The following is a 12,020-nucleotide window of genomic DNA, read 5'->3' as shown; positions in this document are numbered from 1 at the left end:
TTTTTTCCATTGGACATTCTTTCCTGCTTTGTCGAAGATGAGTTGACCATAGACTTGAGGGTCCATTTCTGGGCTCTCTCTTCTGTTCCGTTGATCTATGTGTCTGTTTTTGTGCCAGTACCATACTGTCTTGATGATGATAGCTTTGTAATAGAGCTCAAAGTCCATAAATGTGATGCCACCAGCTTTGCTTTTCTTTTTCAACATTCCTCTGGCTATTCGAGTTCTGGTTCCATACAAATTTTAGGATTATTTGTTCCATTTCTTTGAAAAAAGTGGATATTATTTTGATAGGGATTGCATTAAATGTGTAGATTGCTATAGGTAGCATTGACATTTTCACAATATTTGTTCTTCCAGTCCATGAGCATGGAACATTTTTCCATTTCTTTGTGTTTTCCTCAATTTCTTTGATGAGTGTTCTATAGTTTTTTGAGTACAGATTCTTTGCCTCTTTGGTTAGATTTATTCCTAGGTATCTTGTGGTTTTGGGTGCAATTGTAAATAGGATCGACTCCTTAATTTCTCTTTCTTTTGTCTTGTTGTTTGTGTATAGAAATGCCACTGATTTCTGTGCATTGATTTTATATTCTGCCACTTGACTGAATTCCTGTATGAGTTCTAGCAGTTTGGGGGCAGAGTCTTTTGGGTTTTCCACATAAAGTATCATAACATCTGCAAAGAGTGAGAGTTTGACTTCTTCTTTGCCAATTTGGATGCCTTTTATTTCTTTTTGTTGTCTGATTGATGGGTGCCAGTTTCCATCAGAAAAAGGAGTTGCAAATATAGGAAGAGAAGGAACTTGGATGAACTCTGTGGTGATAGAACATAATTGCCCAGATCTTGGTTTCTAAATATCATCTTCCACTAAGAGGAATCAAGATTCTCTGAAGAAATGGCTGACTCCCAGGAGTGGGCCAGAAAAAGTACAAGATGATCGATCATAGGACGTCTAGTCGTGTCAGAAAGTAAGGAAGTACTCCTCTCCCTGCCAAAAAAGGGAGATATGTCAAAAGAACACAGAAGGCAGTTCGATGAGTCTCCCACTGGCCAAATCTGGAGCAGTTTTTACATCAGGATAAATAATGATAGAATAGCAGATAGCCCACTGAATAAAATAGGGATCCATGAGTCTTTATTGATATAAAAAGGCGGGGAAAGAGATTTTCAAAGTATGGAGAAAGAGTAACTTTACAACGTAGAAGCTTGACAGTTCCCACCTTAATCAAGTGATCAAGTGAGCATCACCCAGTAGGATAAATTGAAATCATGACTACCTGCTAGGATGCGGTAAGTAGAGTCCATCATTACTTCTGCGATATTTCAGCTAAAGATGGATAGTTAGAGTCAATCATAAGGAAAAATGAGACATAACAAAACTAGTGTTCTACAGAATACTAGACCCATAATCTCTAAGGCTGTCAAGGTCATGACAGTCAAGGAGAGAGAGGAACTGTTTCAGAGAAAAGGAGTGTGATACTGTGATTTATAGTAAGTAATAGATACTTGGTCTTTGGGGTTTTTTTTTAAAGATTTTATTTATTTATTTATTTGAGAGAGACAGAGATGGTGACAGAGGGCAGGGAGGAAAGGGAGAAGCAGGCTCCCCGCTGAGCAGGGAGCCCCATGCAGGACTCGATCCCAGGACCCTGGGATCACGACTGGAGCCGAAGGCAGATGCTTAACCAACTGAGCCACGCAGGTGCCCGGTATTTGGTGTTTGTTCACTGTTCCTAGCACATAGCTCCCAAAACTCCTGTAATTTCCTATATAAGAGCCATAGGGGCTTTTTTTTTTTTTAAGATTTATTTATTCGAGAGAAAGAGAGAGAGAGAGAGAGAGAACACGCAGGAGGTAGCATGGGGCATCTTCTGTTATATTTAGTTTTGCCCTCAGTTCCTGAAAGCTTCAGAGAGGGAAATGAATATCTTTTGTTTCCATAACAAGTCCCTTTCAAGTACATCTGAGTTTATGTTAATGAGTTGACATTTGGAAAGCCCCAGATAATTTAAGGTTGGGGGCTGGTTGCCAGGGAAACCAACCCTGATTAGAAGGTTGAAACCTTCAGCACCCTCCCTCCGCATTAGGGCTGGGACCTGGAAGCAGTCTTACTCCAGTGTTATCAACCCAGCATTTTACTGCCTGTAGTGAAGCAGTGTTAGAGCGTTTTTTTTTCAAAGCAAGCTCTATGCCAGCGTGGATGGAGCTTGAACTCACGACCCTGAGATCAAGAGTCACGTGCTCTACCGACTGAGCCAGCCTGAGGCCCCAAATTTTATTTATACAGTGAAGTCATATTTATTTTCAGAATACATTTTTATATCCTACACGTTAAAAATATATCTTTTGTGTTTAGAGAAAACATATTCTGTATCAATTTTCATCAAAATTAAAAATCTCAAAAATTGTTGATATTTTAGCACTGAGAAAAGGAACTTACTAAATGTGTGCCAATGCAATTCAGTGTTATGTAAAAAATGTAGGAGATAAAATTGTGTGTATGCATGACACAAATGTTAGATGAAGATACACAAAGCAAAACTCCCTAAGCAGGAAGTGGTGGAAAATATCTTGAAAAAGAGTTTACAAGGAAGGGAAACAGGATTGTGAAAAAAGGAAGTTTGGAATACATATGCGACAGAGATTTGTTATAAAAATTATGGTTGAAGCCAAGGGGTGGGGGGAATTCCTATTTTCTCCTAGTGATCCTATTCATTACCATTACAGGGGAATTTCTTCCACCTCTCAGAAGTATCAGGAAAAAGTGCCTTCTAAAACTGCAGCCTGCTCCATGTAAAGAAAAGTGAAATACAGTTGACTCTTAAACATGGGGGTTAGGGATGCTAACCCCCCACCACACACAATTGAAAATTCGAGTATAATTTTGACTCGCCCAAAACTTAGCTACTAATAGCCTCCTCTTGACCAGAAGCCTTACCGATAACAGTTAACGGTATTTTGTACGTTATTTGGGTTTTGTTTTGTTTTTTTTAAAGATTTTATTTATTTATTTATTAGAGAGCGAGCAAGAGAGAAACAGCATGAGAGAGGAGAGGGTCAGAGGGAGAAGCAGGCTCCCCGCTGAGCTGGGAGCCCGATGTGGGACTCGATCCCAGGACCCTGGGATCATGACCTGAGCCGAAGGCAGTCGCTTAACCAACTGAGCCACCCAGGTGCCCCTTGTTTTGTTTTTTTAAAGATTGTATTTATTTATTTGTCAGAGAGAGAGAGAGAGCACAAGCAGGGGGAGCGGCAGACAGAGGGAGAAGCAGACTCCCCGCTGAGCAGGAAGCCTGATGCAGGACTCGATCCCAGGACCCCGGGATCATGACCTGAGTTGAAGGCAGACGCTTAACTGACTGAGCCACCCAGGCGTCCCTGTATGTTATTTGTATTATATTCTGTGTATTTACAAGAAAGCTAGAGAAAAGAAAATCATAAGAGAAAATACACTATAAAAAAAAGAAAATACACTATGGTAGCACTGTTTCGCAGTTATCAAAACCAATCTCTGTGTAAGTGGACCTGGGCAGTTCAAACCCATGTTGTTCAATATTTTATTGATGAGAAGACCAAACTCTGCCATCCATAGGTACAACTCCTCTATTAGGTGATACAAACATATTGAAGGTCACTGTTTGTAGTAGGTCAAGCCATAAACTAGCTGACTTAAAACAGAAATTCATTCTGCCCCAGTTCTGCATGCCAGAAATCCAAAATCAAGGCGTTGGGAAGCCTTTGCTCCCTCAGACTCTAGGGGAAAATCCTTCCTCCCTCTTCTGGTTGCTGGTGGCCGTGGTATGCTGGGGCTGCCTCCTCCACATGGCCCTCTCCCCTTTTCCCTGTGTCTGTCTTTCTCCTAGAAGGACACTTGTCATTGGATTTGGAGCCCACCTACATAATCTAAGATTATCTCATTTTGAGATCCTTGACCTAATTATATCTACAAAGGCCCTTTTTCCAAATAAAGTCACATTCCTTCACTGATTACAAGGTTTAAGGTATGTACATATCACGTTGTAGGCCACTATTCAGTCTGCCACATCATTCCTATGTGTGGCCTGCTCTTTTTTCCTCTCAGGCCAGCCTGCCAAAAGATGGAGAAATTAAGTTCTTATTAATCTGAATGAGACTGTTTTAAATTAAGATGTGAATTTTAATCTCCAGGGTAACCACTAAGAAAATAACTTAAAAACATACAGCAAAAGAAACAACAAGGGAATTAAAGCAGCGTATTAAAAAATACACATTTAACAGAAAAGGCATCAGGAATGGAGGGAGAGGAACAAGAAAGACATAAGAAAATGGCAAAATGGGGGCACCTGGGTGGCTCAGTTGGTTAAGCGGCTCAGGTCATGATCCTGGAGTCCCGGGATCGAGTCCCGCATCGGGCTCCCTGCTCGGCGGGGGGTCTGCTTCTCCCTCTGACCCTCCCCCTCTCATGCTCTCTGTCTCCCATTCTCTCTCTCAGATAAATAAATAAAACCTTTAAAAAAAAAAAAAGAAAAGAAAATGGCAAAATGGCACATGTAAATCCTACCTTATCAGTAATTATATTAAATGTAAATAGACTTAACACTCCAATGAGAAAGGCAGAAAGTAGAAGTATGGATGAAAGGAAAAAAGATCCAACACTATTCTGCCTACAAAAGATACACTTCATATTCAAAGACACAAATAGGTTGAAAGGAAAAGGATGGAAGAAGATGTTCCATGTAAGCAGTAACTAAAAGAAAGCTGGGGTGGCTATATGTCTATAGGCTAAATAAAATAGATTTTTTTTTTTAAGATTTTATTTATTTATTTGACAGAGAGAGACACAGCGAGAGAGGAAACACAAGCAGGGGGAGTGGGAGAGGGAGAAGCAGGCTTCCCGCCGAGTAGGGAGCCCGATGCGGGGCTTGATCCCAGGACCCTGGGATCATGACCTGAGCCGAAGGCAGACGCTCAACGACTGAGCCACCCAGGCGCCCCTAAAATAGATTTTAAGACAAAAATTGTCACTAGAGACCAAGGGCATTTTATAATGATAAAAAGGTGACTCCATCAAGAAGATTTAACAATTATGGACATATACATACATAACAGCAGACTCCCAAAATATAGGAAGCAAAACTTACAGAATTGAAGGGAAAAATAAACAATGTAACCATAATAGTTGGAGGCTTCAAAACCCCGTTTTCAATAAAGAATAGAAAGACTAGGCAGACGATCAACAAGATCAGCAAGGAAACAGGAGACTTGAACAACCCTATGGACCAACTTGACCTAATTATAGACATCTGGAAAATACTACTACTGTAACACTAATAGTATTTAGAAAACACTTCAACAGCAGGAGCAGAATACACATTTTTCTCAAATGCACATGGAACATTCTCTAGTACAGACCATCTATTAGGTCATAAGAGAAGTCTCAGTAAATTTAAAGAGATTGAAATCATACAAAGTATGTTCTCTGAAATAAAATTCGAAATAAATGACAGAAGAAAACTTGGGATAATAGTAAATATGTGTAAATTGAGCAACATTCTCTTAAGTAACCGGAAGGGTCAATGGAAAAATCAGAAGAGAAATTAGGAAAAACTTTAGGATGAATGTAATAAGAACACAAGATACCAAAACCTATGGGATGTGGCAAAAGCAGTTTGAGAGAGAATCTTATAGATGCAAACATACTAAAAAAGAAAAAAGAAAAAAGATCTCTTAACTTTCTACCTTAAGACCCTGGAAAAAGAAGAGTTCCTGGTTAGCTCTGGGCATTTGTGAGTCAGTTTTACTCTCTCTAGTTTCTAGGCCAGGGTCAGACTGCTGAAATGCCACAAGGAGAAGAGAAACCCCAGGCCCCTGTGGGACATTTGCCTCAGAACTAGCCCCAGTGCCCTCTAGTGGCCATATCTGTGAACCACAAGTAGAATCATGGAATTATCAACGTCCAGGCTGGGACTACAGCCCCACCTCCGCGGGCCAAAAGCAGATGGTCATCTGGAAAAGGAGGATCCTGTTCCCTTTCCCGAGGTAACAACTCTCCATCAGAGGCAATGTTCACAGCATTTACCTAGAGCCCCCCACCCATTGCTTAGAGCAGGCTGCTGCTAGAGGTACATTGTCCTAGGTGAGGTCCCCCTCTGGGATTTGGGGGCCTGCTGATTGTTGCTGTTCGTAGGCAGAGATGGTGGAGCTCCCTTGCGCACAGTAGGTGTTCAATTTTCACAAACTTAATGCTGAGAATAAGGGCCTACCTTTGTGAGGTGGTCTAGGTTAGGGCCAGGGCTTAGCCTGGAGCCAGAGGCTGAGGGTCATGGCTAACCTCAGATGGGGCTGGAAAGGGGCTGAGACTGTCATCAAAAAACAGGCCTTTCCTCCATCCTAAAGGAAATATCTGTCCTCTACTGGAGCTCTGTGCACCTGAGGCCCCTCCAGGGTACCTCCTGTTGCTGCCTGCCCTCCCGCCCATCTAGGAACTCTGGAGAAGTCAACCCTCCCAACCTACCAAGCCAAGCCCCACTGCAGACCTATCTACAAACACCTCCTCCTTCAACGCGGCAGTGCCGTCTCCCCGGTCTTTGCACCTGCTTGCTACTCTGCCCTTCATTTCCTCCCTGGCAAACTTCCAGTCACCCTTCAAGAGGTCCCAGCTCAATGAGGCACCCCACGTTGGATGCCCAGAGGAGTGGTCCTCGAAGCGGTTGAATGAATGGCAAGGGTGGGCACTTAGGCAGTTGGAATGAAGTCATTTGGCCTCAGCTAGCAGGGGTTCCCAGCTGCTTAGTACTCGTTGAACGGAATTCGAACAGAGAGAGGTGCCATCTTGTGAGACCTAGGTGTGGCCTGAAATCACTACAGTGACACTGGAAGAGCTCTCCCTCTTTGTGGTGTAACTGAAGCCAGGGGCAAACAACATGGCTTGAGTGATCCATGGAGGACGCTTCCAGCTCAGTCATCTCAGGACCATAGCCCTTACCTACATATAGGACAGAAACCCTTACACATGTAGTAGCCAGCCATGAGGGGGCTCCAAGGACCCCTGCCTCCAGATTTTCACTCAGTGTATACTCCTCTTGAGTGTGAGCTGGACCTAGTAGCTTGCATCTAATGGGGAGAATATGGCAGATCACATCTGAGATTTAAGTTATAAAATAATGTGACTTGCACCTTGCACACTCTTTCTGGCTCTTCCTGCTTACTCTCTCTGATGAAGCCAGCTGCCACGTTGTGAGCTACTCCATGGAAAATCCCACGTGGTATGCAACTAAGAGTGGCCTCTGGTCAATAGCCAGTGAGGAAGTGAACCCTGGGAGCAACCACATGGATGACCTTGGAAGTGGAGCTTCCCCCAGTCAAGCCTTAGGATGACTGCAGCCCAGCCGACACCCTGACTGTGGCCTTGTGTGAGCCCCTGAAGTAGAAGCTGCACCTCAACTACCGACCCTCAGATTGTGTGGTGGACACCATGTTGTTTGAAGCCACGACATTCTGGAGGAATTCGTCACACAACACTAGATAACCAGTACACCACACAGGGTCATGTAGCCCTATGAGCAAGGGGGAAGGCTTGGCAGGCAGCCCAGATGGGGCCCTGGTTTTCCCAAGTGTCAGTGGCAAGATACAGATGTAGCCCCAGCAGTAACTCACAGAGGACTCTCGTTTTTATTTATTCGTTTTGGAAAATACAAAAGTCTGACATGGTACAATAATCTCATCAAAAGAAAACAGAACGCACAGAGGAGGGCCTGGATTTCTTCCCTGGTCCCTACCCTCTCAGAAAGGCACAAATATGTGAGGCTTGGGTTCAGGGGCCTCCTGACCTGAAACCAATCTGCTGCTCAGAAGGCCAGGCCCCTCTGTGAACAGGAAGAAGGACCCTTTCCTCACACCCACACTTGGGGGTATGGGTTAAACAAGTTGAGGCCATGGGGGAAGTATGTGATTCAGGCCAAGTCCGGGTCGTTCTGGGTCCATGCCAGCACCCTGTGGAGGACCAGTCACTCCAACCAGACATGGTGGCTGAATAATCCCGGAAGTGGTGCATCTGGGCACGGGGTCATTCCCACCCCCATTCCTGCTCTGGAGGCCTTAGATTTAAAAGACTGGCGAGACTCAAGCTGGAGCATTCCAGATGCTCATCACAGCACTCTTCAAGATGGGGACAATTGTGCCCTCCAAGTCTTCCCCTTGGTAAAAGGGACCAGTCCTGCAGTTAAGTGCGGGGTAGGTAGTTTGGAATAGAGGTGTTTGTATTACAAGTGGCTTCTGCCCCTCATCCCGCAGTGGGAAAAAGCAAATAATCTAACCAGCCTGAGCCACAAATGGCTGTCCTTCTTTCCCAGTTAACCAGGACTGAGTTTTCTCTGTAATTTTGGGAAAGGAAGAAGGGTTGGTTGAGAGACTGTGAAGGCCCAGATGTGGTAGCCATCACCCAGAGCAGGACAAGTTGGAAGTGGAAGAGTTTGCAATATTCATTTTTTCCTTCTTAAAAAAGACCTAACATTTGTAATGGTTTAACAAAATTATTATAATTTCTTTTAAATAACCCACAGACACCCATGACGCTTCCAAATTTACAGAACAAAAAAGCATTTGAGAACTTGGTAGAAAACGATTTGTAGCTGATTCCTCCCAGGAGCTGGCCCCCAGTGGTGGGCTCAGTTCACCTCCAGAACCTCGGTCTCCGGGAGGCCAAACTTGGTCTTGTGCTTGTCGAAGAGCTTCACCAGGGCCTCCATGTACATGGTGTGGTACAGGTCTATGTCCTGCTGGGTTGGGTGCTCCAGCTTGGGGATGGTGATGGGCTCACCCACTGCAAGGATGGGGCAGAGGTCTCTGGTTAGTCAGCCCACTCGGTCCACCCTCCCTGAGAGTCTACCACGATGTTGATGGCAGTGACCCTGCGCTACGTGCCATCCTGACAGACGAGGAGGGCCCAGGGCATGGAAGGGACCTGCCCCAGGGCCCACGGCCACTAAGCAGCGGGTGGGATCAACATTGGCTGCACCCACTCACTCGACTGGAAGCTCCTGGGAGAGCTGTGGGAGCAAGTAATGGCGTTGCTCTCGCCCCGCTCTGGGCAAGTCACATTGCCTCACTGAGCCTCAGTTGCCTCACCTGTCCCATGGGATCCTTCCTCTTGGGCTTTGCTGAGGATCACGTGGCATGCTTTGAAAAGTGTGGTAAGGGAGGAGGGGTGCAACATTCATACACACATGCATTGCTTTACTTCCTGCAGCTTCACACCCAACTCATCCCGAAGCCCTGGCAAAGACATTTTGGAAATTTCTCCCCAGTTCTTGCCCTTTCCACGGCCATTCCCTCAGTCCCCCGTGGCTGCCAGAGAGGCATCTGCACTTTCGGGGGCTTCTGTTTTGACCTTTGTAACCCATTGGCTATCCAGCAGCCCCAAGAATCACTTTAAAGTGCAGTTCTGAACTTTCCTCCCCGCAGTCCTCAAGCAGCTCTCCATTCTTAAGGTGAAGCGCAAACTCATTCCCACTGCCCACGGGAGCCTGTCCCTCTCCAGCCACACCTGCGCATGGAAGTGTCCCTGCTGCCTCAGAGCGATCAGGCCTGGTAATGTAGGCCTGTGTAACGAGAGCAGACAGTGCGTCTGGGTCTGGGACCTCAGATGCAAGAAGCTAGTCTTTGTAGAAATCCAAAGCAAAACACCTGACCCTGATACCTCAAAGCATCTATGTGAGCTTTGACCCCGAAAGTCCACGGCTGGTGGCCTACATACTTCTGTGTGATCTCTGGCTTGTGAACCACACACACACACACACACACACACACACACACCCAGAACAACACAACTGAGGGACAAACGCAGCCAGTTTTTTGCTAGTTCTCAGAGGCCTATGGTCCAGTCATGTTGATGTTTTTCTTTCTGTTCCTCAAAAATCTATACAGTTTTGCTGTGCAAGTCCACTCAGGCTCATGTTTCCGACAAATCTCTCCTCCTCGTCTCTTTTGCTAGATAATTCCTCTTCAGCTAGAGGTGTAAGAGTCACCTCTTCCCTGGGGTCCGCTATAAGGCCCCAGAGCACCCTGCACATTCCCCTCACACCCCCTCCCGGTCTTTGCTCCACAGACTGGTCTTCCTGGTCTTCCCGCATAGACTCCGGGCTCTGCACACACAGACTGCCGAGTCTTGTTTTCTCACCTGGCACTGCTTGGCTCATAGCAATGGAACTAATTCTCCACCGCCCACTCCCCACCCCCACTCGCCATCCCCATCAGCGCCCAAACATGTCCGCATCTACAAGGTTTAGAGCGTGGACATCAGAACCACATAGCCTGGATGTGAATCCTAACTCCACCACAAACTAGCAGTGGGGGACCCCAAGCTCAGGGGCTGCAGGCAGGGGAAGCTCACCGACGGTGGTGATGGGCTTGGAGTAGGGCACCAGCCCCCAGGTGTCAGAGGAGAAGAGGCCTCGGCCATGGAAGATGCACGGGGCAAAGCCAATGTACTTCTGGAACTTCTTCTGGACCCATCGGCCCCAGGAGCCCTCCTCAAAGATCACCTGCTTGTATACTTCATTCTCCCCGAAGGAGTAGGTGGGAACCAGGTCCGCTCTGGAAGGGAGAAGCCAGAGTCCCTCACACCCTAACTGCCGGCCTCCTGCTCTCCTAGCAGCAGGACACGTGTTGGCCTGAGGGCACACAGTCCCGCACGGGAGCCTGGCCTCTCGGCCTGTCTGCAAGGGCCTGGGGAGCGCAGGTGGCATTTCTGCTCCACTTAGACCCTCGGGCTACGCTTGGGCAAACTTGCTCTGCAGCTCTGGCCGCCGACCTCCCCCCTCCCACAGGATGGCAAACTCTCATCCATGCCTTCCTGGGGTCTGGGCCTTGCCTCCAGGAGCCGAGGAGTTGCTCTGTTGGGGCCAAACAAAGCTTCGGAGGGCTGTGCGTGCAGTGCAAGCTGTGGTGCGTGCGTGTGTGTGCGTGTGTGCACGCGCGTGGGGGGGCACTTACCCGTGGCGTAGGGCCAGTTTTACAAAGCCCTTGCGATTGCGCAGGGTGACCGCGTTCTTGCCAGGCATGGAGCTCAGGGACTCGGCCGCGCCCCCCACTACGATGATGATGGCGTTGCCACTCCCATTCTTTGAAAGCAAGTAGTCGATGGTGTCCCTGTTCACAGGGCAGATGCCTGGCAGGGAGAGGGACACAGAATCAGGGCTGCCCATAAAGGCACTCCCTACCCCCTGCGTACAGCCAGGCATGGACAGAGAGAGCCCTGGCCTTGGGCTCCAGATCTAAGCCAGCCGCTAGAAGTTATAGGGCCCTGCCTAAGCTATTTCTTTTTCAGAGCCTGGGCTTGCTTATCTGTAAAACGGGGATAACGATATGAGGTTGTTTAGGGAACTCGTTCATTTGGCAAACATTCCTTGAGGTCCTAGCTCAGCAGGCTGTTGCTAGGTGCTGGGGAGCCCGACGAATCGGGGCGGCAGGGGTCACAACAGGTGGGTAGGACAGAGCCACTGACAGTGATTCGGGTGTGCAAAGGGCAGCACAGGGGCTGGGGTCGGAGAAGGCTTCCCAGGGAAGGTGTGAGCCAAGAGAAACCTTGACGGCCGCAAGGACAGCTCTCCTGCTCAGACCTGGTCCGCCGAGCCCGGGCCACACTGCATCTCTCCACACAGGCCCAGCCCCTGGGGCACGGCGTATTGACCTCCTGCGCCCTCTATCACCTCGCTCAGTGGCGAGGCTCAGGCCGGGACATCAGAGCCCCCAGGGGCAGGCGGAGGCGGCCTCTCACCTCCAGACATCAGGTACTCCCTCAGCACAGGCATCCGGAAGTTGCCGGCCAGCGTGGCCAGGTAGGGCCTTATGCCGGGGAACTTCTTGCTCACTTCTGTGGCCTCTGTGCTGAAGTTGCAGAAGGCACCCAGGCCCATGATGCCATGGGGGTGGTACCCAAAGATGTAGTTCCTGGTGGTCAGCAGGTTGTGTGTCTTCACCAGCTGCAGGGAAAAACTCGGGTCAGAGGAGATGCCAGGAGAGGGGCACTGGGACATGCCCAG

General features: G+C 47.6%; 1 protein-coding gene across 2 annotated transcripts in view; it reads right to left on the bottom strand.

Moving 5' to 3' along the window:
- Positions 1-7,631: 7,631 nt before the first annotated feature.
- Positions 7,632-12,020, bottom strand: part of DGAT2 (diacylglycerol O-acyltransferase 2) — a 30,977-nt gene continuing 26,588 nt past the window's right edge. For both annotated transcript variants that reach the window (XM_021704675.1, XM_021704676.1), the window contains exons 5-8: positions 11,756-11,960; positions 10,972-11,146; positions 10,370-10,572; positions 7,632-8,800 (exon numbers count right to left, since the gene is read on the bottom strand). In XM_021704675.1, the coding sequence (XP_021560350.1) occupies positions 8,646-8,800; positions 10,370-10,572; positions 10,972-11,146; positions 11,756-11,960 (738 nt within the window). In that variant the 3' untranslated portion in view covers positions 7,632-8,645. The remainder of the gene's footprint in view (positions 8,801-10,369; positions 10,573-10,971; positions 11,147-11,755; positions 11,961-12,020) is intronic.

The sequence above is a fragment of the Neomonachus schauinslandi genome, chromosome 11 (assembly GCF_002201575.2).
Source record: "Neomonachus schauinslandi chromosome 11, ASM220157v2, whole genome shotgun sequence".
Lineage (NCBI taxonomy): Eukaryota > Metazoa > Chordata > Mammalia > Carnivora > Phocidae > Neomonachus > Neomonachus schauinslandi.
Note: the sequence above shows the minus strand (reverse complement) of the source record. Positions and strands in the feature narration are given on the sequence as shown.